At 35.6% G+C, this 26,755-nt stretch overlaps 2 protein-coding genes across 10 annotated transcripts in view; both read left to right on the plus strand.

Moving 5' to 3' along the window:
* The window catches only part of LOC110456648 (plexin-B2-like), a 50,120-nt gene extending 47,283 nt beyond the window's left edge, over positions 1 to 2,837 (plus strand). For all 3 annotated transcript variants that reach the window (XM_021507500.1, XM_021507502.1, XM_021507501.1), the window contains exons 31-32: positions 526 to 552; positions 968 to 2,837. In XM_021507500.1, coding sequence (XP_021363175.1) covers positions 526 to 552; positions 968 to 1,020 — 80 coding nt within the window. In that variant the 3' untranslated portion in view covers positions 1,021 to 2,837. The remainder of the gene's footprint in view (positions 1 to 525; positions 553 to 967) is intronic.
* Positions 2,838 to 8,424: 5,587 nt separating this feature from the next.
* LOC110456651 overlaps positions 8,425 to 26,755 on the plus strand; it is a 29,007-nt gene continuing 10,676 nt past the window's right edge. For 4 of the 7 annotated variants that reach the window (XM_021507505.1, XM_021507508.1, XM_021507510.1 and 1 more), the window contains exons 1-4: positions 8,425 to 8,513; positions 24,615 to 24,675; positions 24,819 to 24,923; positions 25,505 to 25,621. In XM_021507505.1, coding sequence (XP_021363180.1) covers positions 24,623 to 24,675; positions 24,819 to 24,923; positions 25,505 to 25,621 — 275 coding nt within the window. In that variant the 5' untranslated portion in view covers positions 8,425 to 8,513; positions 24,615 to 24,622. Of the gene's footprint in view, positions 8,514 to 9,864; positions 9,951 to 24,144; positions 24,220 to 24,614; positions 24,676 to 24,818; positions 24,924 to 25,491; positions 25,622 to 26,755 lie in introns of those variants that run through there. The other 3 variants (XM_021507506.1, XM_021507507.1, XM_021507511.1) reach the window with 3 other exon arrangements.

Below are 26,755 nucleotides of genomic sequence, written 5' to 3' on the forward strand. Positions count from 1 at the left end.
AGGTGTGTGTTTCTTGGTTTGAAGTACACACCAGTAAATGCGTGTGTCCGTTGTTTGGAAGTATAACAAATCTATGGAGATGTCAGACATGTGGAGATGAACGTCCCTTTTTGCGAATATAACAGACAAGCGAAGGTGTGGGTCCTTTGTTTAGAAGTATAATAGAGAAGTAGAGTTACGCGTCCCTTGTTTAGAAGTAAAACTGACACGTGGATGTGTGCGTCATATGTTTGGAAGTATAACAGACAAGAAGAGTCATTCACTCTTCATTTAGAAAGATCATGTAAAAGTAGATGTATATACAATGTATGTATGTTTCTTGCGTTGAAGTAAACAAGAACGAAGTCGTTAACAAGTTGAGCTAACTGTATAACAAAAATTGATTTAAAAAGAGCACCAACCCACTACCTTAATGTTAGCATAGTCATTCTTGATATCAAAGTGGATAAAAATTGGTAGAAAATGAACAAAGGAAATGCAGTTGTATACCGCATATAGATAACCAACGCTATTGTTATCTTTCAGACGACAGAGGAAAAAGGTATATAGTAGGTAAGTCGAAAGAATATTTGTGTTCGGGTGACTTACAATTAGGATATCAATCGTAAAAACATAGACTATAATGTCTTTAATAATGTGAACAAAACGTACAAATCTTGCAATTTTGTAATTAAACATGTATTTATGTTAAGATGTATTTCATTACAAATATCATTAGCATTTTAAATCAATTTGGACTTATCAAAGGCAGCGTGCCAACTGCCCTTTACATTGTTTTATATCTATCACATACATGTACATGTACAACATATAATATGACGAGGTTAAACGATACATTTACCTATGATATATATTTATATACAATACCTGAATAGTGATCGACAAAAAGTTTTCACTATCGACGGCATTTGAAGTATAATTGGTGTAAGTCTATATGAACATATACTTTATTTATGTGTCATTACAGCAAACGCTGCTTACTCATCGCAGGATAACTTGGGTGAGGCTAACTCAGGATAACTTGGCTGAAGCTTACTCAGGATAACTTGGCAGGAGCTAACTCAGGATAACTTGGCAGGAGCTAACTCAGGATAACTTGAGTGAAGCAACTGTGTTGTCAAATCTCGCAGATGAAGCAACTGACCCGTCGACAGAACTGGAGTGACGCAACTAAAGAATCGACCTTTAACCACATAAATATGATGTTGAATACTTCATAAAATAATACTGTTTTATCTCGCAAATGAAGTATCACTCAGGCCTTTATATATAACTTTTGCGTACAATATAATTCGCAGCCTGTATGTGCATCCTGAACTCATGATTGAAAATGTGTTTATGTGTTAATATGTATAACGGAACTATCTGTTTTTGATATGTTGCTTTGATTGTTTGGGCTAATGCTACCATAATTGAACAATGTTTTTTCTGATCAAGCGAAAGACCTAGATTCATGATACCACGCTGATAGCTTCCTGGCATAGAGCCTGAGAATGTCTGTGAATAAAAAGGACCTTAACAAGTATTAAAGGACACCGGGCCAAATATGAAAAATTTAAATGAGTTCTTTTGAAGAAAAGAATGGTCTTGGATAATCACATTTGACCAGTAGCATGCAAAGGAGAGGAAACGCTATCAAGTTTGTTAAAGCGATCATGAATGACTTTGACCTACTTTCATGGTCATTAGGGTCAACGGTGTAAAAACCTGTCGACGAATTCTTCTGATTTACCAAAAGTCACTGGGTGAGATGATACTTAGCTTGAATATTGAAGGTCACAGGGGTCAAAACTGCTATGATTTTAAATGATTTCTTTTGAATACCAAAATGCCTAAGATGATGATAAAGGGTTAAATAGTGTCTGTAAAGGAATGAAATTGACCGACTTTGTAGGTCATACGGTGCCAAATGAGTTAAAATCCTGAAATGGCTTCTTCTCAAATAGAAATTTGCAGGTAGCTTGCTGGGTTTAAGAGCTTCCAATTTTGTTCAATCATATGACCATATAAGACTTTCAAGGTCACTGGAGTCAAATTTGTTAACACTTTGTAGTACACTTTATTTTGAATAACTAAGGTTCATACATAGCATATATCTTTATATAGTCCACATATATATATTTTTTTACCTTGGTAAGTGCCCCGTTACCCCTCTTGCTTTTATTTCAATCACGATGCGTGCCTACTACATATTAATATGGTTTTTGCTGTCGAACCCATTTATATTGAACTCGGATACATCAAAATACCGCTTAATTTTAAGAGGAGAAAATCTTTTGCTGTTTTATATATTTACTTTGTATTTAAAATTATATTTGTTCATTCCTCGTTACCATAACATATGTTAAAACAATATCGATTAGAACGGTAGTTCATCTGGTTAGGACCAGTAGACAAAATGAATAGCACGGAAAGGAAATCACAGGTGTCAACAAGTGTCGGGGTGGCACGCGCTTGTTCTGGTTATGTCTCACTCGAGACGGTACTGTTATTGAGTAACTGGACACCAAAGGGTAAGGCATCCCCAGAGCCATCCTAAAAAAGGAAACAATTGATGGACAATCGTGCAAAATTATCAACAAGCACAAAATAACAATCCTGACAATCTGTTCGCTTCCTTGCGTAACATTGGTTGGTTTGTAATAAGGTCGCGATCTCGTAAACAGTCTTGTATGGCGGACTATTTTTCATTTGTGAGGATAACTGTATATACAATATGCAAGTTAAAAACAGGAGAAAAGCAAATTTAATGCTTATTTTGGGTTGTTGTTTTATATTACTTTATGGTCTACATCTTTTATATTGATATGATTAGAATTTATCATATATTTAATAATTTGTACGTTTGTATCATACTATATTATGTGTTTTTCATGAAATACTATGTCCTGTACATTTTTTATTTTTTATTATAGAGGATAACTTTTTTGCATGTCGTTTCGCTTTTGATGTATTCAAATAGAAAGAGAAACCTGTAAGTTCTTGTGTTTCTCAAATATGATGTAAAATGGAGATTATGGATTTAATGGATAATAAAAATACATATTTTTAGCTCTAACTTTTCTTTTTTTAATAAAATCAAGAAATGCGGACTATTGGATTCTTAGAAAGTACTTGTTTAACAATGCATTTATCGTAATGACAAATAGAATAATAGCTTATAAACTTAATTTTGTCGGGTACATTGTCCTCAAGAATACACATGTACCAAGGTAAAACCCTTTTGACATAATATTCATAATTAGCAAATTTATTTTGTGTTGTTGGTGTCTATAATTTTAGAAAATTTACTTTTCTTTGAATTCCTATGCCAGAACTTCATGACGTTGATCTTGAATCCGGCAAGTATTGCAACACATATTTGCTTAGGTTATTTCCCTTGCATCTGTTGATTTGTAATGATAACTAAACATGAAAACTTGCCTCTCTGACACAACCGGGATAACTGTTCTTTGCTTCCTTGATCAGTTTTTCTCAACCCGTGACATCGGCTAATTATACAAACAAGTTGATTTAAATGAATTTGACCTACGATGAAACATATATCATAGATATTATGTCATTCAGAACATCCAATCTGACAAAAACTGTGATAATCCCACCTCAGTAAATACATTTAATATTATCTGTAAACAGCTTCATGGATGGATGACAGACCGAAAGACAATAACATGAAATAAATTTGCTCACCAATCACTTTGTGGCAAGAGTATACAGAATTAATGGTGTATACCTGTTTGACTAGTATTAAACCAAACTTCTTACCAACTTAATCAAGAATATCATGAGTGCTCAAATTTCATGTGAATTTGTTCCCATCAGTTTAAACCACTTAAAACTCTTTCCTGTATTTGTGATTTGGTAATTTAATCAATTGCATTCAGCAATGTCATAACTTCCGGCACTCAAGGTAAAATGGCAGCTCAATTTTTTGAACGGATACATATTTTCAGCCAAATATCATGAATTATACGTTTCAAACTTCTTTAATGCCAACTGAAACATTTACAAACAAATATTCTATTCATTTATACTTTCTGTTTACCTCGATATTACGCTACTGTGCTACAATGGTGTTTGTTTTATCAAGTGCATGGACACGTAGTTCATTTGTCGGTGACAGTAGTAGCAGCAATAGTCACATGAATCTGTTAATAAGTGAAACCAACGTGATATATCCTACCGTGCATATGCACGTGTAGGTTTTAATATGTTGAAACATCTTCAAATTGTATAAGTATACTGATTCAAGCACATTTTTTCTTTTTAGTGAATTATTTGCGTGTCGTTTGAAAATAACCATAAACTCATTTGTCTGTGTTTTAGTTTTGCAAAAACTTATACCCCGATGAATTGCTCTCACGAGTTTTGTTTGTCAGCCTCACTGAGGTGAATTTCATATTTACGGATGAAGAAAATCCCCGAAGACACGTTTAAAATCAATTACATTGTGTATATTTTAATTTATGATCGTCATTAATTTGCGTTATTGCAATATTTACAATGCCGGAGTTAATTGGTGTTGCTGGATGACCTTTTGGAAGCTGATACAACACTCCAAACAACCACAAAACACCGAGTCCACCAGCCTATTGTGTTTTGACAATAACTTCACCTTGAGTAACCAAGCCAACCCTGTCCGTATCTTTCACACCTCTGCCTGCATCTGACTCACTTAGGAAAAAAACCTTACTTTTGTCAAACAGTAAACGGAAATCCCCAATAGTAATTAAATTCCTTTAGTGTATCCTCCTTAAATATTAGGACCTCGCTATACATCCCCAATTAGCGACCCCTCCCTGTAATAGCATTACAGTCTTAGCCACGGAACCAATGTGACAAACCAATTCACCTCAGTCATTAATATATATAAAATCCACAGGAGGAAATGGACAACGAAATACAATTCTAACAGAAACACAAATCGACTTGCGTGTTTCTTTTTTGCATTTTTGTCGATATATAGATAAGTTTTATATAATTTTTGATTCGGCAGAATACTCTACAAAACCCTATACAACATCTTATGTTGCTGTAAACCGACTTAATTTTACTAATATTCATGATTTTGATTTTTTTTTTCGCATGAATGACTAAAAATATGTATGACTCTAGAATTAGGCAATCAACTTTAGTTTTATATTTGACACATTTTTGTCCTTATTATTTATGGACATGTAGATCAAACTTCCGTTTGCAACCAGTCAAACCGCATGAATAGTGTTTTACCAGTGTCTTCTAAATGTGTATGTTAACAAATGTGCCATTTCAAGTGTTACATTATACGATTCAAGCCAAATTCACGATCCGGTATACTGATGCATCTATAAACATTTAATATCCCTCGCTAGAAGGAGAGGTGATGAATGTACTTTTAGTTCATTGATGATGACTGGAAACCTTACCCTTACACTTGCCAACATTAAGTAATGCCATCGAAAATTGACATTAAGTATGTAGTTGGTACCCTCATAGTATGACATTGTATAGATCACGGTATGGAACTGTCTTAAAACTTCGGTAGAGCTAGTAACCCAACTAAACATGGTGGTGTCTGTTTCACGCGGAGATAGTCAGCTGTTGTCTTCGTTGTGAAACAATAAAGGATAATGGAAAAAGAAAGTAAATGTTAGTGGTAGCTTCCATCTTTGTTCATCACTGTTGTATCTGCACGATCTCCTCAGCAGTAGCAGTTAAAACTGTCAGAAACAAATTCTTCCGTTGCATACAGGTGTTACGAGTATTTCGTATGTACCTGGAATGTTCGAGTGTTGACGCTTTGTTGGAATGTATGTATATTTTCATGTAGACATAGAGAATAACTATTGATTTGAAAAGTAACAAAAACCAAGAACGGAGGTGTTTGCACAAGCCTGACATCATGAGTATACAAAAGAAAATCGCAAAATTATGAGATTTTCATGTACACCCAACAGATGTTTTTGATGTATTTTTTAGTTGGCCTTACCTTTTTTTATTATTATTAGCTCACCTGCCCGAAAGGCAAGTGAGCTTATGTCATGGTGCGGCGTCCGCCGTCCGTCGTCCGGTGTCGTCCGTCAACTTTTCCTTTAAACAACTTCTTCTGAAGAACGAACAGGCCTAGAGTCATGATATTTGGCTGATAGCTTTGTTGATAGGAGCCTGACAAAGTTTGGGAGGAAAATGACCTTGACCTATTTTCAAAATCACAAGGGTCAAATGTGTCAAACTCTTCAAACGACTTCTTCTGAAGAACTGAAATGCATAGAATCTTCATATTTGGCTGGTGACTTCCTGGGATGGAACCTGACAAAGTTTGAGAATGAAAATGACCTTGACCTACTTTCAACGTCACAGGGGTCAAATGTGTCAAACTCTTCCAACGACTTCTTCTGAAGAACTGAAAGGCATAGAATCTTCATATTTGGCTGGTGACTTCCTGGGATGGAGCCTGACAAAGTTTGAGAAAGAAAATGACCTTGACCTACTTTCAACGTCACAGGGGTCAAATGTGTCAAACTCTTCAAACGACTTCTTCTGAAGAAATGAAAGGTATAGAATCTTCATATTTGGCCGATGGCTTCCTGGGAGAAAGTCCGACAAAGTTTGAGAATGAAAATGACTTTGACGTACTTTCATGGTCACAGGGGTCAAATATGTCAAACGCTCCAAACGCCTTCTTCTGAAGAACTAAAAGATATAGAATCTTCATATTTGGCTGGTAGCTTCATGGAATAGAACCCGACAAAGTTTGAGAATAAAAATGACCTTGACCTTCTGTCAAGGTCACAGGTGTCAAATATGTCAAAAACATCAATCAATTTCTTCTGAATGATCGAAGGCATACACTTATAATATTTGGCTGGTGGTTTCCTGGGAGAGAGCTCACTAAATTTTGCGAATGAAAATGACCTCAACCTACCTGAAAGGTCAACGAGCTCAACAACATTTTAAATTATTTCTTCTTATGAAACAAAAGGAATGGATTCATAAGATTTGGCTGGTAGATTTTTGGGATTACGAGGTCACAGGGGAAAATATGTCAAGAAACTTCTGAAGAAGAACCAAAAAGCATAGAATCTTATAATAATATTTGGCTGGTTGGTGGAAGGGAGAATAAAACAGATACAAGACTTTTGCTACAATAAAGGTGCGTGTTAATATTTAGCTTTCCCGTCTGGTCTTATATTATACACGTTAGACGCTAGGTATACACATACTTACTACAATGTATAACATATTCTCAGGTCACGTAGGGTTGATATGTGACACATCAACCTCGCAGATTCCATGTTTACTTATTCAGTTTATAATATTGAGATGCTGTTCCAGCAATAATAAAGCTATTTCAAAAGTTGAAATATAAGCTGATAACCACCGGATATTATCGGAGTTATAATCACACCTAGAACGAAAACAGCGGCCGACGTCGGCGGTTACGTAAATCATGAAAACCTAATAAGTCACATTTTTAAAAATGGATTAATCAGTGAAGACTGGAACTCTCCTGTGGGTAAGCCAATCATAAAGGGCGTCTTTAAACTATATGTTAATACTTGTGTATTGTATGTTTTTGAATGCTTAAATACCCATTATTTCAATTAGGATCATTATAGAAATCGCCGAGTGTACATACTAGATAAAGGATACAAAGACTTAATTGACGCAAGCATTCACAACGAACAATAGCTCTTGTGTGAGCTATCATTTCGACAAACTTATGTATATAATATAACAATAACATGATGTTATAGCAGATATGAGGTACTGTTATCACAGATGTTTTTTTCAGTTTCACTAAAAAGCAAATTGTACTATCCCATACAATGTATGTAGGTAAATGATTCATAATGATCGCACTATTTATGATAATAAAATCGCAGTGAAAAGGACTCGTGTCCTGATTTCTAATTGAAACGGAATCCCCTGCCTACAAATTAAAGGCCCCTGAGGGAAAAGGGTTTATACAATTTTAAACTGGTATGATAAAGAGCTAGTTGCCATGAGGCGTTCCTTACTAAGTTCATAGATGTGAAAATCAATACTTAACATAAAGTTAAAGTGTAATCCAAAGAGTGTATATATCACTACTCCTCCATTCTCAATGTTTATTTTTCCAATATTAGCATAGTTTAAAAGCATATGCAGATGTTTTCGCGTAGCTCAAATTCAGGATTGTCCGCCATTTGATTAAATTTGAAATTTAATATTTAATTTGCACAGTGTTTATCCAAATCTGTTTTTTAACTTGAGTATCACGAACAGTGTTTTCATGCGGATAAGTATATAGCCTGTATGACTCTACATCTAAAAATAACCCGTCACTTGGTTCTCTTTAAATGACATAGAGTGTGTATAATTATGGTAATTTAAGAAAACGTTATTGGACTGAAGTATGAATAACAACATGTGTACCCGAAAGAGAATCACAGTGTGGGGCAATATGCATTTCATGACGGGTCGTAGCAATGCTCTGGATTTAAACGGAACATTATCCTGTGGAGGCACTGAGTGAAGAGTAAGACCAACAGGTAAGAAAGTTGTTACCACTTATTTTTGTTATTCAATCTGTTTTCCGCATGATTGTAACAGTACACCAGTCTAATAAGACGATATGTTCCGATCGAAAACAGACGAAAAGTATATTTACTAGATAGTTATTTGCATCAAATACAACATCTGTATACGTTATGTATGAAAGGTAAGTTAGAAATATTGACCATATATCCTGAATTGACGTCTTCTCTGGAAAACTGGAATGAATAGCAGCCATATTTTGTTGGTTGCACTCCTGTGTGATACCAACTATAATTATGAAACGAAAGGGCTTACCTCGCAGAGTGCTGACGGTATATCAGTTCTCTAAGATATTATAAATCAATATGTTTGGCATGAAGAGCTGAATACAGGTACAGTTAGAATTACGGCTACATGTACCGGCACATAAACTGATACCTGGCCGCTATTCACCGATAAACCGATACCTGGCCGATAGCGGGGGATCGAATTTTACAGGTGTCTTAACGGGACGGGACTAGTGGTATTTGTCTGCTGGATAACTGAACTACTCGTAGTGAAGCGGATGTAAATCTTCTCAAATAAACAAACAAACAAATCTATTGTTACCAACCAGATTTATTCTGAGTCCGTAGCTAATCTTATGAAGCCGTGTGATATTTGCTATGTCGGATCAGTCTAAGAATCACATATATATTTATAGCTTTCTCTTATAATTAAAATGTTGGGAATGATACGATTTTTCTACAACATATTTATACGAATAAAACAGTCGGTTAATTTATTTTATAACAGAATGACCACGAATGTATAGGTATACATTGGTAATTATAACACGGCGTAAATTAACATGTAATATTATATAAGTGAAATGATTATTCAAAACGTGTCAGGACGGCGTATATATCCAATGTAGCACGTACACATTCCCCATGGCATGAACCGATCCAAGAAATCTGGAACTTAGGTAGAGAGTCTCACTAGTTTTCTACTTGTACATTCTTGTATTTAGTTATTGAAAGGTTGTAATTTCTTGGTCATACTATGTTTCCTCTTTTATACTATAGCAATTTTAATATGTGGTCAACGTGAAATTTCGCATGATGTTTGCACACACCGTTAATCCCGATATACGGAATTATTCGGTCAGTGATGAGCAATGCTATGTCGCATAAGCATATATTTATTTAAATGTCAGCTTTTACATATTTTACGCGGAGTTTTTACCAATAAGAAATATGACGATTATACATGTGTTCAAATATCACGTGAACAATACCAAAATATTGCAAATGACCACATAGTGCCACATTAATCAAACGATTTGTAGGATGATATCGTGATATTATCTTCCGCATATTGGCTTCCGGTTTGAAGAGAAAGGACGTATTTTGAAGAGACCGACGCCTGAGCGGATCCTTCATCATATTTAACATCAATATGAAGACACAGTAAGCCTGATACTAACATTTCTAACATTCAAGTGTGTGATATATATATACTAAAGAATATATATGCATTACAGTGTTCTATGATAATTTTCTGAACATTTTAATTGTCGGACCTTCACCTACTACAAAGCCGCCATATTGTATACCATAATAATAATGCAAGCCCTACTCGAAAAAGCGAGAGAAAGCGTAGCGGTCATTCCAGATATAACGGACCAAAGCTTGATAACTGAGGTTGTGGTTCAATTGATGAACAATTCTTACTTAAAACTATTGAGTAATGGTAACATCAGCTGACATCAGTAATTCCCATCGGGTTGGCCCGAAACCGCTGCATACCCAAGGGACATAATAGTACGCTTTATATCTTATGCCAACCGGGCTGAGGTGTATGATGGCCGATTTCAATTATTTGGTAAACAATCTGACAAATCCCCACATAAGGACTCATTTGCTGACGTACATAATGTGGTGCGTTCCAGGCCAAGTAAGGAGGGAGTGCGCATGCGCGAACTGAGTAGACGGAAAAATATCTGAGCAGATAAACATACGCTATGAAATCGCTGTTTATAACCTATTACTTTTCGTGAAGTCTTGTGAATCGGAGAGAAAAATCATCTTACACGCGAAACGAGTCAGTTTTTGAACTAGTTCCAGTAACAAATCGGGAGAATATTGCGATTTTTTACTGACAACATCGTGAGTGAAATCGCCATTTTTAAATGTCAATGAACAAATTGACGAAGTTTTTTCCAAGCCACAACCCACCCCAATCGGAAATAAGACGCGAACGGTGCTGTAAGAGCAATCAGGATCGGGAAATCGTGTGGTGAAATAGAAGCGGGAGGCGCTTTGAAGACGATTACGGCTGGACTAGAGAAACATTCGGAGATACAATATAAATACACAAAACTTTGACCAACCTGACTATATGTATGGCTCGGAACCTGTGATTTCACGAACAAGCAGGGGAAATACATTCTACTTAGAAGCCTAGACGGCTCAACCATCGACAGTGCTATCAGAACCATAGGTAAATTCGAGGACCTTATCAAACAATATCCCAGCTGTCGGATCACATTTCTGGAATTACCTATTTATTCCTTCAGGGATTGAAACCGCTGCAGGAACTACAAAACTCCAGATAGCTACCAGGAACAGAACACACAGTTAGAGGACCAGATATACACACTCAACGGTAAAATTAGGGAGATCAACACCAAAAACAATTGTCACTCACCAGCATTCTCCATAGACATTGTTAAGACATCGAAATTATCCGTATAGAAGAAAACTACAATTCGAAGGAAGTGGAAGTGTTGCCGGCACGTGCACCCACATAATTAAAGGGTGTCATCTTAAAATATCATGATCATCATAATGGCCATATGAAAAGCAGTATGCTTTAAGTTGCATGGTTGAGGGAGCTTAACATCCACACAACATCTGAGGTCATATGTGGATGGTATCATGAGTGCATGATACGTATTGTGTGAATAGAATTTGACATGAAGATCGATTTGACGTATTGATGTGGCAAGTGGTCGCGAAAAAAAATACAGTTACTAATAAGAATTTCCTATGTGCAAAGGGGTTTAACTCCAGAAAAAATAGAACATTGACACTGGATTCTAACTGACAAACTGTAATCCATTATAAATGTATACTTCGTAACAAATAATATGGAAAACAGTTAGTTATGAGAATTTCCTATTTGTTAAAGGGCCATAACTGCAGCAACACATGAAATATTGACACAGGGTTTGGACTCTAACTGTAATCCATTATGATAAAGCCACATACTAAGCGGTAACGAACAAAGTATGGCAAACAGTTAATTATGAGAAATTCCAATGTGCAAAGGGCCAACTTGATCTGTCATCTATTATGATTAAGCCGCATACAAAGCTACAAATTGATATGGAAAATGGTGTCAAAAAAAAGTCTGGAAAACTTAAATGTGACTGCCCCCGCCAACAACAACGTGTGATGAAGGACAGAGTGATCCTAAAGTGTTCGCCATGCTTCTCAGGCGACACGACAAAGAAAAACAGAACAGTGAGGAAAGAAAGTAAAGATTTAAGATCCTAAGTGTGTTGAAATGGGGACAGAAGATCTATTTTGGTCTGTTCAATGTCCCCCAAGTAGTAGACAGGAAAGAAAATCCCGATTCGTCAGGGGGCCAACTTTTACCTCATCACCTAAACATGACATATTTTATCTAAAAGGAAACTGGGAAGTTATAGAAGAAACAAACTATATCCGATATATAACAAAAAGGAATGTGAGGAAATTGGGTGAGGGACACAACTCACAGGAATATTATCAAAAGGAAGACAATCAATAATAACTGCACAAATGCTAAGAGTACACAGCAAGTGTTCCTAGTTTAAAACAGAGAGTATGAGTATTACTTGAAACAATTTTTAAATTATGTAATAAATAATTATCAGGGACACCATCTTAATGAAAATTAATTGATTGATATAACAGTCGAGATACATTAAAAATCCTCCCCACATGGAAAGTAAAACAAACATTACAGTGAAATGTTCAAACCTGGCCTGCATGGTATAAATATTCACCTTTTGGCCTTTTTTAACTTTCAGCTTTCTTGGTGAATTTTGTGCATTTTTAAATATCTTCAATTCTCATCAGATGTATATGAAGTGCATAACAAATGGAAAAATAAAAATATAATGATAAACTGCCTGAATAAGATGTATAGGAAAGCAAACAAAGGGGCACAACTCTTCGTGAAAATCCAGCCCTGAATTTCTGCCATTTCAAGGATGCTTCTACACCAAAGTAGATAACTTCGGTTACTTCAACTTCAACTTCTGACATGTCAACGACCCTTGATGAGACATATTTAGCTGTCAAATATAAGACCAAAAAATACTGCAGTACAGTTTTATGTCAACTTATGTTCTAGTGGATTTGAACATCACTGTAAAAATGAATGTTGAACAGATGTTTTTTACAATCCTTTTAATCACCGGTTTAGAGAATGAAGGGTTAATAGTTGTTTGTGTGATGTTTCGCGGATCTAAGAGATACATGACTATAACCTATTTTTTAAACACAGTATTCTTAAAGATTTGATTTAGGTTTCAGACTCTTTTCGGTTATCAGCATCTTTTGAGGAAACTCCATGTATTTGTAGCAGAAAAATGTCAACAAATAATATGAAGTGTAGTGCAGTGGATAAAGAAAGTTCAATTCCTGCTATATATTTGTAGTAAAGTTGTCAAAGATTCAGATATTTGGCAGACCTATATTATACATATGACTTAAAAGTGGTTGCGAGGATTTATAAAACCCCCAAAACAAACTGATTCCTATTCCTTATACAGCAAACAGTGTGGAAATACAGATGGACTGAAGGCATGTTGAAAATAACGTCGGGAAATTCGGGTAAAATGGACTTCCATCATCATTTTACATATTCATAATGTGTTTATACAGCCTCTCTTAAGAAAAACACATTCCATACATGTTTTCAGCCTGTGTTTGTTGTCATTATCTGTCCAGCCTGTAACATCTCATCTTTGCTATAGCCAGGCGTTCCTTTTGTATTCACATATTCATGTGTTCTCTAAGCTTTCAAATAATTTGAACCTGGCACAGGGACTTGGCACGAATTACCGTCCTATGGTCGACATATTTTTTTTATATCATACATTATATGATACACATATATGTGAACTGAGGGTTAGAAATTAATACCAAGTTCCTGTGCATGTAAATAATAATGGCGGCGCCCAGTACCAAGTTACCCTGTCGACTATGTCATGATTTATGTAAAAAAAACACAAAGGAGGACAATACTGAATCATTTTCTGTATTTGATTAGTTGGTAGAGATAATTGGCCAAATTGTAACTGTAAATGATACCCGAGGGAAATACACAGGCGACCAGTGCTAAATAATCTTGAAAGTTTAAAGTTTTGCTAGTAAAGTGTCTCTGCTAGGTGGCAGGGGAGTGAAGTTAAACACAAGGCTAATTCCGTCAAGGTTGAATGGAACAAATTTAAATTATAAACCCTTAGCTATTGAAGATGGTGAAATAACGAGGTTTGATTGTAAAATAAGATGCGTCTTCAGCAGTATGCTCCAGTGAAATTACACTATAAAGTAAGCATCAGTTTTGCGCTATCACAAGGAGACAAAAATGAACATACCACAGACTCCCAAAACACAAATTAATTATGCACAAACTCACCACCGCATGCATCTCGCAAATGGGGGAGGCCGTCCTTAAATGACCATGTATAGCTGTTGATAGGACGTACATTAAAAATGCTAGACCAAACCTGAAGTTTAATTTGACATAAAGATCTTATTTATTTGGACAATTTCATGGAAATGATGACTTGTAATTTTCAACCAATGATTTGTTAAGTTCATCTTGCATGCACTGTATGAATGTTGTTATTATTATAACATTGTACCCATATGAATCCTTGATTGTTGTGGAGTGGTGATATATTTGAATTTAAAACATTTGATACTCTATTACCTGACCGGGAACGCATTCGTAGCCATACCGAGACAAAACAATACTAAAAACGTCTCCCAATATTAACGGCTACGAAACCCGTGCTCGAGGTTACAAATGAACGCTATGTTTCAAAAAAATAAATTGTACAGCAGTATCCAGAGGGCTGTAAGTTGTTTTAGTGCCAAATATTGTACAGCATGATTATTTAGCCTCTTTATCTTAATCCTTCCAACGTAGGTATCTTATGATAAAATAAGTTGTTTGCCTTTACACTGCTACAATGTTTTACCATTTATATATATAAATATTTGTCGAAATACAAGCTCCTGAGAGCTTATGTTAACAATGACTTATATTCAACATAAAATAAAGACTCTTTATATCTTGATGTAACATTCAACTATGCTTTTGTCTCATAGTTTTAAGGGGAAAAAACACACAAGCTTTTAATCACGAACTTTTCCTCGACAATGCGCCTATTTACAATCTTCGGCACGATGAAGGACACAAGCTTAGGTATGCTGTTGATGCCGACATGTACAAATGTATGTAAAGTGTGAAACGAAAGTAGGTCTGCGCGATCGCAAACATTTAATGCTGCTATTTTCGCATCAATGTCAGTCAGCATTTGATGTGATAGCAATGGATCAAACGAGTGTTACCTTGTGTTGTATTCTAGCACATCAGTGTCTCAATACATACGGTATTAATCTGTTAATGTTCGATAAACGCCTGTTTATTATTACTGTCCTGATTATGTTGTGAGGTATTTCCGGGTCACGTTCTCGTATTAAGTGCGCTTCCGGTTACGTCAAAAAATCCAATTTTTCAATTCACAAAATCTTGATATTTATTAATTAAAGATAGTTTAAAGAACAAACGAGTTGACAAAAACAATATTAATACATTGTAAATATTGTTTTCTTGAATGTTTGCGAAGCAGACGACGTTTGATCATAATCTTGAAACTAGAACATTTTTTCCCAAAAAAATGTGTTTTAGCATTTGAAAGAAAAAAGTTTGAAGGGGAAAAAAGCAATTTGTTCTTTTATGAAATAATGAAAGTGATACAGAAAAGAAATGTAGTAAACAATTGATATTTAATTTATCAAAAACATCATCCTTAGAGAGTATGTTCTGGGCATGATCGTTTAGAAGCTTCGCAATACTTTCAAACGCGCATCAGCTCGAGATTAGGTTCTGTTTACAAAATGGCAATATTTCGGCAGGAAAACATTGGTCAAAAAGCCCGTGTGGTCGATCGTCTAATTTAGTCAACATGTACTCAGATCAGTCGTTGTTAAGTCGCTATGGTCATTCACATAAACATTAGGATTATTATATAAACTTGTTGTAATTATTAAATGCTAAATGCCCATCAACACAGGATATGTCATTAGGGCCAACACATTGTCGAGAAAAAACAATGTAAAATAAAATCATCAAACAAACTTAGAGGTTAAAATTGAATTGAAGAGACAGTTATGTTTTCGAAAAGAGATTTAAGACTTAACGTCTACACAATCTAATAAGAGGTATTTTACTATAAATGGTTCTTGAGACGCTATGCATTGAGGCTGGACGTCACGTTTAAGTAAATAACAATGGGTAATGTATGAATGACCCATCCGGAGACGGGCAAGGACAAAATCGTCTCGGCGCCTATCTCTCTGTAGCTAGGATGCCATTCAGCGATTTTAAGTTTAATAGAATGTAATTTGTGATCTAGCATTGATTCCAATTATTTTGACACTGTGATCTTAGAATTGTTGTAATAAGTGGTATAAAATCAGTACAATGAAGTTTAAAATATTTAGGTATTAGTAATAGTGCTGCTTTCGCAGCGCGATCTGCCTTTTTTTCATTACCTGGTATTGCCGCATGTCCAGGAACCCAGCAAAAGGTTAAAAAAACATTTTGAGGTAATATTATGTAATAATGTGAAGATTTTTCGAATTTGAGATATTCTTCAATTTTTTGTTGCGAATGCTTTGTAGAACAGCAAGAGAATCAGAATAGATAACTGACTGTGGTACATCATTTGTATGGGCTTCTGCTGAAAATTGGGCAGCCGGCATCCAACACGACTGAAAACCCTGCAGTTTTGAAAAATTCGAACGAAAACTGAAAGATTCGGTGTCAAATTTGGATGTCTCACGAAGTGAGAGATCAACCGCCGGTGAAACCAGAAGCCACGGAGGGATATCAATCGTTTCAAATGATTGGATAGTGTCAATATTAATTTGGGTATTTTAAATCATGGATGAGATTCGAATACCAAAGGTTGGAATACAGTTTGGTTTATTTTGAAACAGACTTTTGTAATTTGAATTAAAAACAAGCGAAAAGGCTGGATTTGAAGGGTTTAACTTTAATTGAACTGCATATTGCAACGATAATTTCTCTCGGCGATTATATAATGATGGTTCGTTTGCTTCCACGTAAAGACTTGCAGATGGTGTAGTTTTAAACGCTCCAAAAGTGCAAGTCTCAGGCCCTGGTGATATACAGTGTCTAGTAATTTTAAATATAACTTTCTTGCGGATCCATAAACAATGGATCCATAGTCCAATTTAGATCTGACAAGTGCTCTTTAGAGTCTATTATAAAAGGGATAAAGATACATAATATTATATATACAATGAAATGCCGTCTTTATAGTGCTACCTCACCGAAATACCATGCACAGCATTCCGCCCGATCCCATCATACTTACATTACTCTGGGTAAACAAATTGTTGCCATTACTCGTAATGCTGAACGTTAAACAGAGAATAACAAATACCATTATAAAGGACTTAGGAATGTCCCGACCTGGGGATAAAACCCATTGCCTTCCCCCATCTGGACGAACGCTCAACATTAAAGCCAAAAGTGAGGTTTTGAAAAGCAAGCCGATAGGAAATAAAAGAAATTAGAAGTAGAAAGAAAAAATGGAACATAATTGGGCTTTACATGTTTGTTAATTGATTTTTGTCAGTATATATAGATGAAAGATACAACTAGTGGTCGCCAGTTTTATTTATGTTGTGATTTAGACAAACACTACCAAACACGGTAAAAACTGCTTTTGCTGTAAACAGGCTTACACTTTCATAGCTGCTAATATTCATATTTGATATTGTGTACCCATGAATAAATACAAGCATATTTGACTGTTAATTAAGCAGTCAACCTCCATTTTACTTTTGACAAATTTGGTTTATCTTATTTTGTTTGGGGTTTTTTTTCAATTCATAACACGAACATTAAACGTTATTGCAATTGGAAATTATTTGGTTGACAGTTAACAAACTATATTAATCTAAAATTAGCTTTCGATTGTGATTTTTTCAAGGTGTCCACCAGAACTCGGGGTGTGTAAATCCTCTCTGTATGCATCATTTCCTTCTGTGACATTCTCCTTGCTTTTTGTTTTTTTCATTTTTCTAGTTCTATAATAATACAATATTTTTTCTGTGTTTTTGCTGACATACTGTAAGACTTGCAATACTTGTCTCTCATCAGACTCATAAATTTCATTGCTCTTCCTAAAATGTGCTGCTGCAATCGTTAAGATAAAGACAATGTCACTGACGGGGATATGCATGGATTTTTCTGAAACATCTCATTTAATTCCACCTGGTATTCGTGTACTTTTAAGATGGCTGCCTGTTGGTGAATTGTGATCTGATAGAACTTTTCATTTAATTTAATATATTCATATGTTGGTATAAAAGCAGGAACTTCCCCCAGATACGTGTTCTAGACATTGTGCCTAATTCGCTTGCATTAAAAGTAGCCTACGATTTCTGGACTTCTAGGTCAAACTGCCCTTTGCTTTGGGAACCAACCATTACAGTCAAACCGAACGGATAGGGTTTTACCAATGTCTTCTTGATTTGTTTGTTAACAAATGTGTCAGATTTCCAGTGTTACATAATACAATTCAAGCCAAAATCACGATCGAGTATACTGATGCATCTATTAGCATGCAGCATTTAATATCCCTCGCTAGAAGGAGAGGTAAAGCATGCATTTTAGTTTATTGTTGATGATTGGAACCCTTACCCTTACACTTGCCAATATGTAGTTGTGCCTTGCAAATTTGATATTGAGAGACTATAATGAAATCAAACCATACCACGTTTTAAAAACAAATGGCCATAGTTCAAGAATCACATTGACAAATACTTTCTTGAACACTATATTAGTTTTTTATGGGAAATGCAAACTGTCTTGTCAGGACTGTGACTGCATTGTCCTTAAAGTGGGATTAATTGTCATAGCCGTTCAGAATATGTTGTAAAGATGGCGGCAAAAAACTAAAACAACACTAAAGATAACTGATAAAAACATATACTTTTAAATTACACTTTACGGTTATCATTTCAATGCAATGAATGATTATATTTGTAAACTATTCAGGTCATTATACTCAACAATTTAGTGCTGTAGTTGATACCGTCGTTTTTTGCTCATAATACGACATTGTATAAATCACGTTATGGCGCTGTCTGAGAACCTTGAGGAGCTAGTAACCCAATAACCATGGTGTTACACGCAGCGATAATCAGCTGTTGCACTCGTTGTGAAACAATAATAATAATAATATACAACATTTAAATAGCGCCCTATATAATTTGTAAAACTACTCTGAAGCAATTTATAACACATGAATAATAGTATTTCGACGGTGAAAGTACGCCATTTTGAAACACAAACATTATTCTGTCTCCAACCACAGTGACCGTAATATCTGATACAAGGTGACAATGCCCTGTAATTACTGCAGATCTGTTTCACTTAGCGATTGTCTTTGTACAACAAAATGTTGTACTGCGACCTGTTTCGTACAGATAGCCAGTGCAATGAATATTGCATAGGTGTGATGTGCTCTCTTTTATAAACTGCCGAATACAGCCAATGTTACAGATCTGGTAGTAACAGATACTTGAATTGCAGAGGTGTTTTAATGAAGGTGCCCGGAATGTTCATGTGACGAATCTATGTTGGAATATATTTCTATTCCTATGTAGACTAAGATTATTACCATTGATTTGAGAAGCAACAATCAACAAAAGCGGAGGTGTTACAAATAAAATGGTATGGTAGAATTTCATGTACACCAAACGAATGTCTAGAGGGCCTGTATCGCTCACCTGAATAAAAAAGGAACCATCACAAATTGTTCTTATTACATAAAAAACTACAATTATTTCCAAACATCAGCTCTGTCTCTCAGCAACACCTGTCCCTTATGATGTCCCTTATTTCTGCCCCCACGAATTGGATTGTTAACGTTTTCCCTTTTTGGGCCACGCCCCTCTGCCCCCTGAAGGAAAAGGATTTTAAATCTTTATTTCTATGTTCCTTCTACTGAACCCTTCCCCCTTTGCTGCGAGTGGGACTACTGTCTCTGTCAAAAGAAACTGAGTCCCTCTGCCAAATGATGCTCTGGAGCAAATTTAGGTTAAAATAAGATTTACCTCAATTACCCCTATCCTCCCCCCTCTATAGCCACACCCTTCGTTTATACAAAATGTGTTGTCCTTTGCCAAAGGATGCTCTATACCAAACTCAGTTAAAATCCTTTCATTGGTACAAAAGGAGAAGGATATTTAAAGATTTACCTTAAATTTCCCTATTCGGCCCCGTCCTTCTTTGCCAAGGCGGACCACACCCTCCTTTTGTACAAAATTGTGACCCCGTCACCCAAGGATGTTCTCATAAAATTCCGCCAATCAAACTGAAGGTGAACGATTTTAAAGATTTACCTATCTTTCCTATAGGCCCCTGCCCCTTTGCACCAAGAGGGGCCGCACCCTCCGTTCATACAAAATTTAGTACCCTTTGCCCAAGAATGCTCAAGGCCAAATTTGGATAAAATCTCTCCAATGGTACAAAACAAGAAGAATTTAAAAAGTGTAAACCTCAAATTCCCATATTGGGCCCACCCCTCTGCACCAAGAGGGGCCACACTCTCCGTTTATACAAACATTGTTACTCTTTGCTCAAAGAGGCTTAATTAGGATAAAATTCCTCGCATGGTACAAAAGAAGAAAGTTTTGGGAAATTTAAACCTGAAATTCCCCCATTGGCACCCGCCCCTCTGCACTCAAAGTTGCCACACCCTCCGTTTATACCAAATTGAATCCCCTTTGCCCAAGGATGCTCCGGCCAAATCAGGACTATGAGCTATTTAAGGTATAGTTGACGGACAGACGACAGACGTGCGGACAGGGGAGCTAAAACAGGATTGGTCTTTAAAGACTGGTTATTTCCTGTGGGACTGTGATGACTTTACATTTAAAAATAACACGTTATATGATCCTCTTTAAATGACAGGGAATGTGTATAATAATGGTTATGTAGGACACTTAATTGGACAGAAGTACGAATACCAACATGTGTACCTCACAAAACACCTCAGTGTGGGGCATTATACATTACAGAGGGGTAATTGCTGTGGATTTATTAATGTCTTCTTGCTAATACCATGTTCTGATTAAGGTAAACAAAGATCATTTAAAACAGATCAAGTCAAAGAAACCTATCGTTTTTCAATGATGCAGATGATGACTTACCAATAAAAGAAACATTATCCCGTTGAGGCGAAGATTGAGATCAAAAGGGAACGAAAATTGTAACCACTTATATTGTACATTGTATTAGTTTTATTTCATCTTTTTTTCTGCATGATTATAACTGTCAAAACGTGTAATAAAACGATATATTCCGATTGAAAAAGGAGAAAAAGTATAGTTAGTATGTTGTCATTTGGATCAAGTACAACTTCTTTCAACGTCACCTTTGGTAACATGTATATAAACCTTTAACTTGCCTAATCTCAGTAAACGAACGTCTTGAGTGGTGATATTTGGCAAGATGCATGCTGAGGTAAAGGCCTATGGAGTTTGTTCAATGTAATGACTTTCTTCGACTTTCAACGTCACAGGGGTCAAATGTGTCAAAATCTTTTTTATTGTCGAATGTCTTTTAGTACTATTATCTATTAATACTGATAGTTTGCCCGTACTTTATTTAAATCAACTTTTAAGGTAACCAGTGTGAAATTGGTACCAGGTGAGCGATGCAGGCCCCTTTGCACTTTTGTTAAGGACAGAAAAAAGGCATATCCATAACCTTACTACTCTGTATTTTGGGAAACTATCATATTTCGTTGGGTTTCCTTGGTTATCCAGCAAGCCTAATATTTTGCAATTAGTGCAGAAAAGTCATTTGCAGACAAGGATCGAGTAACATGTAAAAGATGCTGTCTGGTGATGCAAATACATACTTATCATGAAGATCGTTTAGTGTGCTTCAGACATTGTTGTAAAAAATACAAATTTGTGTTTTCTCTTAATTTTGTAATTGCCCTAGGATTAGGGATTAGGAGTCCTCTTCTTACAACAGTACTCTTTACCAGTATACAACATAAATAATTTAAATGCAATTACTTTAAATAAAATCATCTTTCCTGTAAATTATCAATTATTATTTGACACTCGCATGGTGGAAATAAGGGTTAAAACCATTTCATACTCTAGCTATGTGAGAAAAAACAATCTTATGAAAAGGAAAAGGATCGTATAAATCATATTAAAAACTTAGAAACAGTTCTTATGATACATACTTAAATAACATAGATAAAAGGAAAAAAGAATTAGAAGAAATTTGAAAACATAAAATAGAAGGTAATATGATACGGTCAAGGGCCAAGTGGATAAGTGAAGGTGAAAAACCAACAAAATACTTATGTGTGTTAGAATCACGTAACTGTACTAGTAAGATAATTTCTAATATAACTAAAGAAGATGGGGCTGTAATTGTAGATCAGACAGAAATTTTAAAAGAAACTAAAAGCTTCTTTTAAACCTTTTACAAGAAAAATCAGTTACTTCTGGATGTTGATCTCAATTTACTCTTAAGATTATATGTTGTGCCAAAGTTAGCCCCCCTTGAATCAGTAAGTTAAGAAGGTCCAATTACTAAAAAAGAATTAGCAAAAAGCCTAAAACCTGAAAAATAATAACTATTTGTTATGTCACTCGACCCGAGACGTTTCGCGTATCGATAAAGAGCGTATACACACTGCATCCTGCAATCTAATCGATGCAGTGTGTATATGCTCTCTATCGATAGGCGAAACATTCCCGGGTCGTGTGACATAAACAACTACACAATGTCGTCAAATCGTTGTAAAGGTGAAAAATACAAATCGCTCACTCAGTCATAGCTTGACAAAGGGACCAGTCAGTCTTAAAACGTTTCGAAACGTTCAATATGTGCATATACGTTGCTTTTGTATAACGTAAAACTTTGATATCATATACACACGCTTTTCTTAAGCAGTCGTTATCGAGATTGGTTTTAGAAACACTGGGGTCTCTGTTTATATCTATCAGGGCTGTCACCTATGTGATTACTTAAAATAGTAAACATATCAGTGGATTCTTTTTTAAAGCATATCTATTACGTGTAGGTATTTATGGAAATTAATTTGAATAATATATTCTATACATTTAAATTTTAAACAACAATCAAAGCTGCCTAACTATTTCCAGACGGATTTTCGCATTGCTGTCGATTTGTTACTTATTGAAGATTGTTAACTTACTCAGACACTTGTCATTATGTAAGGAAAACAAATTTAACTTGAAGCTTGGGTTCCATGGATACCACCGTTCCCCACATATCTACAAAGATTGGAGTAAATTCATTCTTTAATGGCAAATATATTGTGTAGAAAAAATGAATAATACTTCATTTAGTTATCTACAGCGTTTGATGCCTATTCATGAAAACAGCAAATGAGAAACAAATATTTGTGTTCTTGCGGTCTAGGTCAGAGGTTAAGTTGAGTTCACAATTAGGATACATTATACAACACGTGGCTTTCCATGTAAGGTAATAATGTACCGATATACAACACGTGGCTTTCCATGTAAGGTAATAATGTACCGATATACAACGTTTGATGCCTTTTCATGAAGTAGTTGTTGAATAATGCTCTGAAAACCTATATACAGAGCTTAATTATAACCAAAGTTTGATGCCAATTCATAAAGCAGTCGCTAAGCTGTGTTTCAAAAAAACATTTTTGGAGTACTTGGGGTCAAAGTCAAAGATCACATTGACCTCGTTGTAGAACCTATACAAAGTGTGATGTCCACTCATGAAACAGCAGGATAAATATGCTCCGGAAACCACAATCAGCACGTACGGAAGGAGACACGCACTGAAAAAGCGAATATTTTACACACCTGACTTCGAAAAAGTTGGGGTATAAAACTCCATAGTTCGTTTTCATAGAACTCAAATTCTACTTGTTGTAGCCGAGTATCTCGATACTTTGGACCCTTCAGGAGTAAAAAATGTCGTTGTATTACGTTATGGATAATATCTACAATGATGGTTATAACAACAACAATGTGTCGGGCTCGACTGCAATTGACAGTATTATTACCCCTTTTCTAGTCTGACCGTTGTTCATTTCTAACGACTTAATTTGACTATTGAGTTAAAAACGACGAAATGTGAATGCCATTCAGAGTATTTTTGTTCAAGTAGATAACGACATGAAGACGACACCATTACACTACACATTCATAATCTATCGGGCGCCAATGAAAAGCGCCTTCATATGCATAATTCCTATACCACATTTATGACCAGACCCTTAGATCATTTTTTCGCCAATTTAAGCTGACCAACATACCATCGCATTGTTCCCTCAAGTCTACACAAGTATCAAATTACAGATCCCCTGCTGATATGAAGGTAAGCATAGCCATTTACGTATAGAAAAGCATAACCTCAAAATGTCACATTGTATTATGCTGGGTTCACGGACATGAAGAAATACAACACCAGGTAATGAAAAAGTAGATCACGTCTCAAAAGTGGCTCTATAGCTAAAATGTATCACGTGCTGATTTTAAAATTCATTTTACAGACGTTAAACTCCTTATAACAGTTTGTATAAGTTGAAAGTTACTTTCTCTCTCTCAATATCTTCAATATTAACACGTATTACAATCATGAGTGTGTGTTTAAGGTAACCGTTTATCTCTGTAAATGTGGTTCAATGTATTGTTTCATCGTTCTATACAAATTCATGAATATTGATAATTGATGATTTTTGTTTTATTGATAAATTTATGTTTTTCTTTCAGTATTTAAGATGATCAGTCAAATGGAGGTTTTAACGGAAGCAGAGGATATTAAACTCAACAGGTACTGCTTCCTAACGCTCGTCATACGAATACTGTCTTCAGCACTTGACAATAAGTAGCTGTTAATTTTTCTGCGGTTCAATTTATATATTATTTTCATTTTGATATGTGACGAACACTTAAATAAATGACATTTACAATTAGGTCCTCAACACAAGTGATACTAAATGCTGACTATAAAGGGAGCAACCAGGATACATCGGACGAGGATAACATCACAGAAGAAGAGCTGACGGAATCTGACGAAAAGTAAGTCTTTACACGCAGTTCTCTATGAGAGTTGGCGTTCTCGCGTTTATATAACTTCACCATGCTCGTTCATCCTAACATGAAATACTTATCAATATGCCAAATGTAAAGACATTATTTTTACGATTTTAATAATCGATTATATTTAAGTGTGTTATCGATGCGGTATTATTTTACATTAGAAAACGAATGCTAATGTCACTAACGCAAGAAAGAACTATCGAGTAACACAATTTTGATTCCAAATCATTAATTCATGTTACATGAAGTAAAACAACCTGGCTGAATACAAGAAGGATATTTACACCTACCTCTTTATGTCATTTTAGGTTATTTACATAGATTTCTCCACACCACACTTCATTATATTCACTCATATGCAAATTGAGATAAATGTCTTTTTACTCATGCAAAATGGTAATTTGAATGCCTTTTATCTTTTATATAATATAACTTAGACTATTATTCATATGCTATGAAGCGCTTTACAGTAATTGTATATAGAGCGCTATATACAGTTTGTATATTATAATGAGAGAGTAAACAAATGTAAGCTTGATTGCTTTAGTTTCCATTCACAGCGATGGAGTTATCAAATACGGGTCTACCAGTTCAGTAGCATTTAATCCAGATTTTAGGAACAACATGGAAGAATCAGGCGAAGATAGTTTCACCGAAGACGATATGGAAACAGAGAAGTATTATTTTATATAATTTTATAACTTTGATACCGTACTTTGAACATGAGTATGTTTTGAAAAGGAATATAGATTTTCAGAAGGTATAAAATAAGAATAAGTTGAGATACGTGAGACAATAAAGACGACATGTAAATATTGTAGCGGATAAAAGAAAATTGCGTTTTGGCCCTATAACTTTACAATCAGTGCAATTTGGTAATCTATTCACTACTGTTACTGTCAAGCAGGTAATATTTGAACATTAAGGCGTTATCACAGAACATTGTAGTACGCTCTTCAAAAATTGTAAAATTCAAGAATCTAGGACACTTAGGGGTTTGGGGGGTGGTGGAGGGGGGAGAGGGGGTTAAGATTTTTAAACACCATGCAAAAACAAACTTCATATAAGTACACACTAATTGCATAACAAATCAATCCATCGATTTAAACCGAAGGTAGAGAAAAAACAATAACAAATTTCAGAAAAAACATAATTCGAAATTATAATCGATAAATCGATGACACAGTGGGCCGTACCAGAATTGAACTGCGTATGTTATGTCGCAACCGGGTATAAATACATACATATTTTCCATTTCTGGAATCCTTTTTCAAAGGTGACGTTAGTGACTACCATAGGTGCCCACTATGTCAGAGAACAGTCAAAACGCGGAAGCGACAGGTAGGGTCGAGACAACAGCGTCATTACATAAGACCCCAACTTATTCAAATGCGATGCCAACGCCGTTCGCAATGTTGCCGTAGATATGTTTAAACATTAGGAAGAGTAGAGTAACATGAGAACAATACCCACTCCGCCAGGAAACGGTTGATAAGATCGACAGCAAGGGGGTAGAAGTAATGATTGCCGCATGGAGCTGACACACATGGTGAAACAAGTGGAGAAACAAGTAAACGCTATTGCCAAATCCTGTTACTACCAGATCAGGAACATCGGCTGTATTCGGCAGTTTCTAACTGCAGATGCATGTAAGATTTTGGTGCATTCACTTGTTACCTCTCGGTTGGATTATGGTAACGCCCTGCTCTGTGGTATATCTGACAAACTAACTAGTCGTCTGCAGAGGGTTCAGAACACTGCAGCACGGCTAGTTACTCGTACTCGAAAGAGAGAGCACATCACACCTGCGA

The sequence above is a fragment of the Mizuhopecten yessoensis genome, unplaced genomic scaffold (genome assembly GCF_002113885.1).
Source record: "Mizuhopecten yessoensis strain PY_sf001 unplaced genomic scaffold, ASM211388v2 scaffold8813, whole genome shotgun sequence".
NCBI classification, from domain to species: domain Eukaryota; kingdom Metazoa; phylum Mollusca; class Bivalvia; order Pectinida; family Pectinidae; genus Mizuhopecten; species Mizuhopecten yessoensis.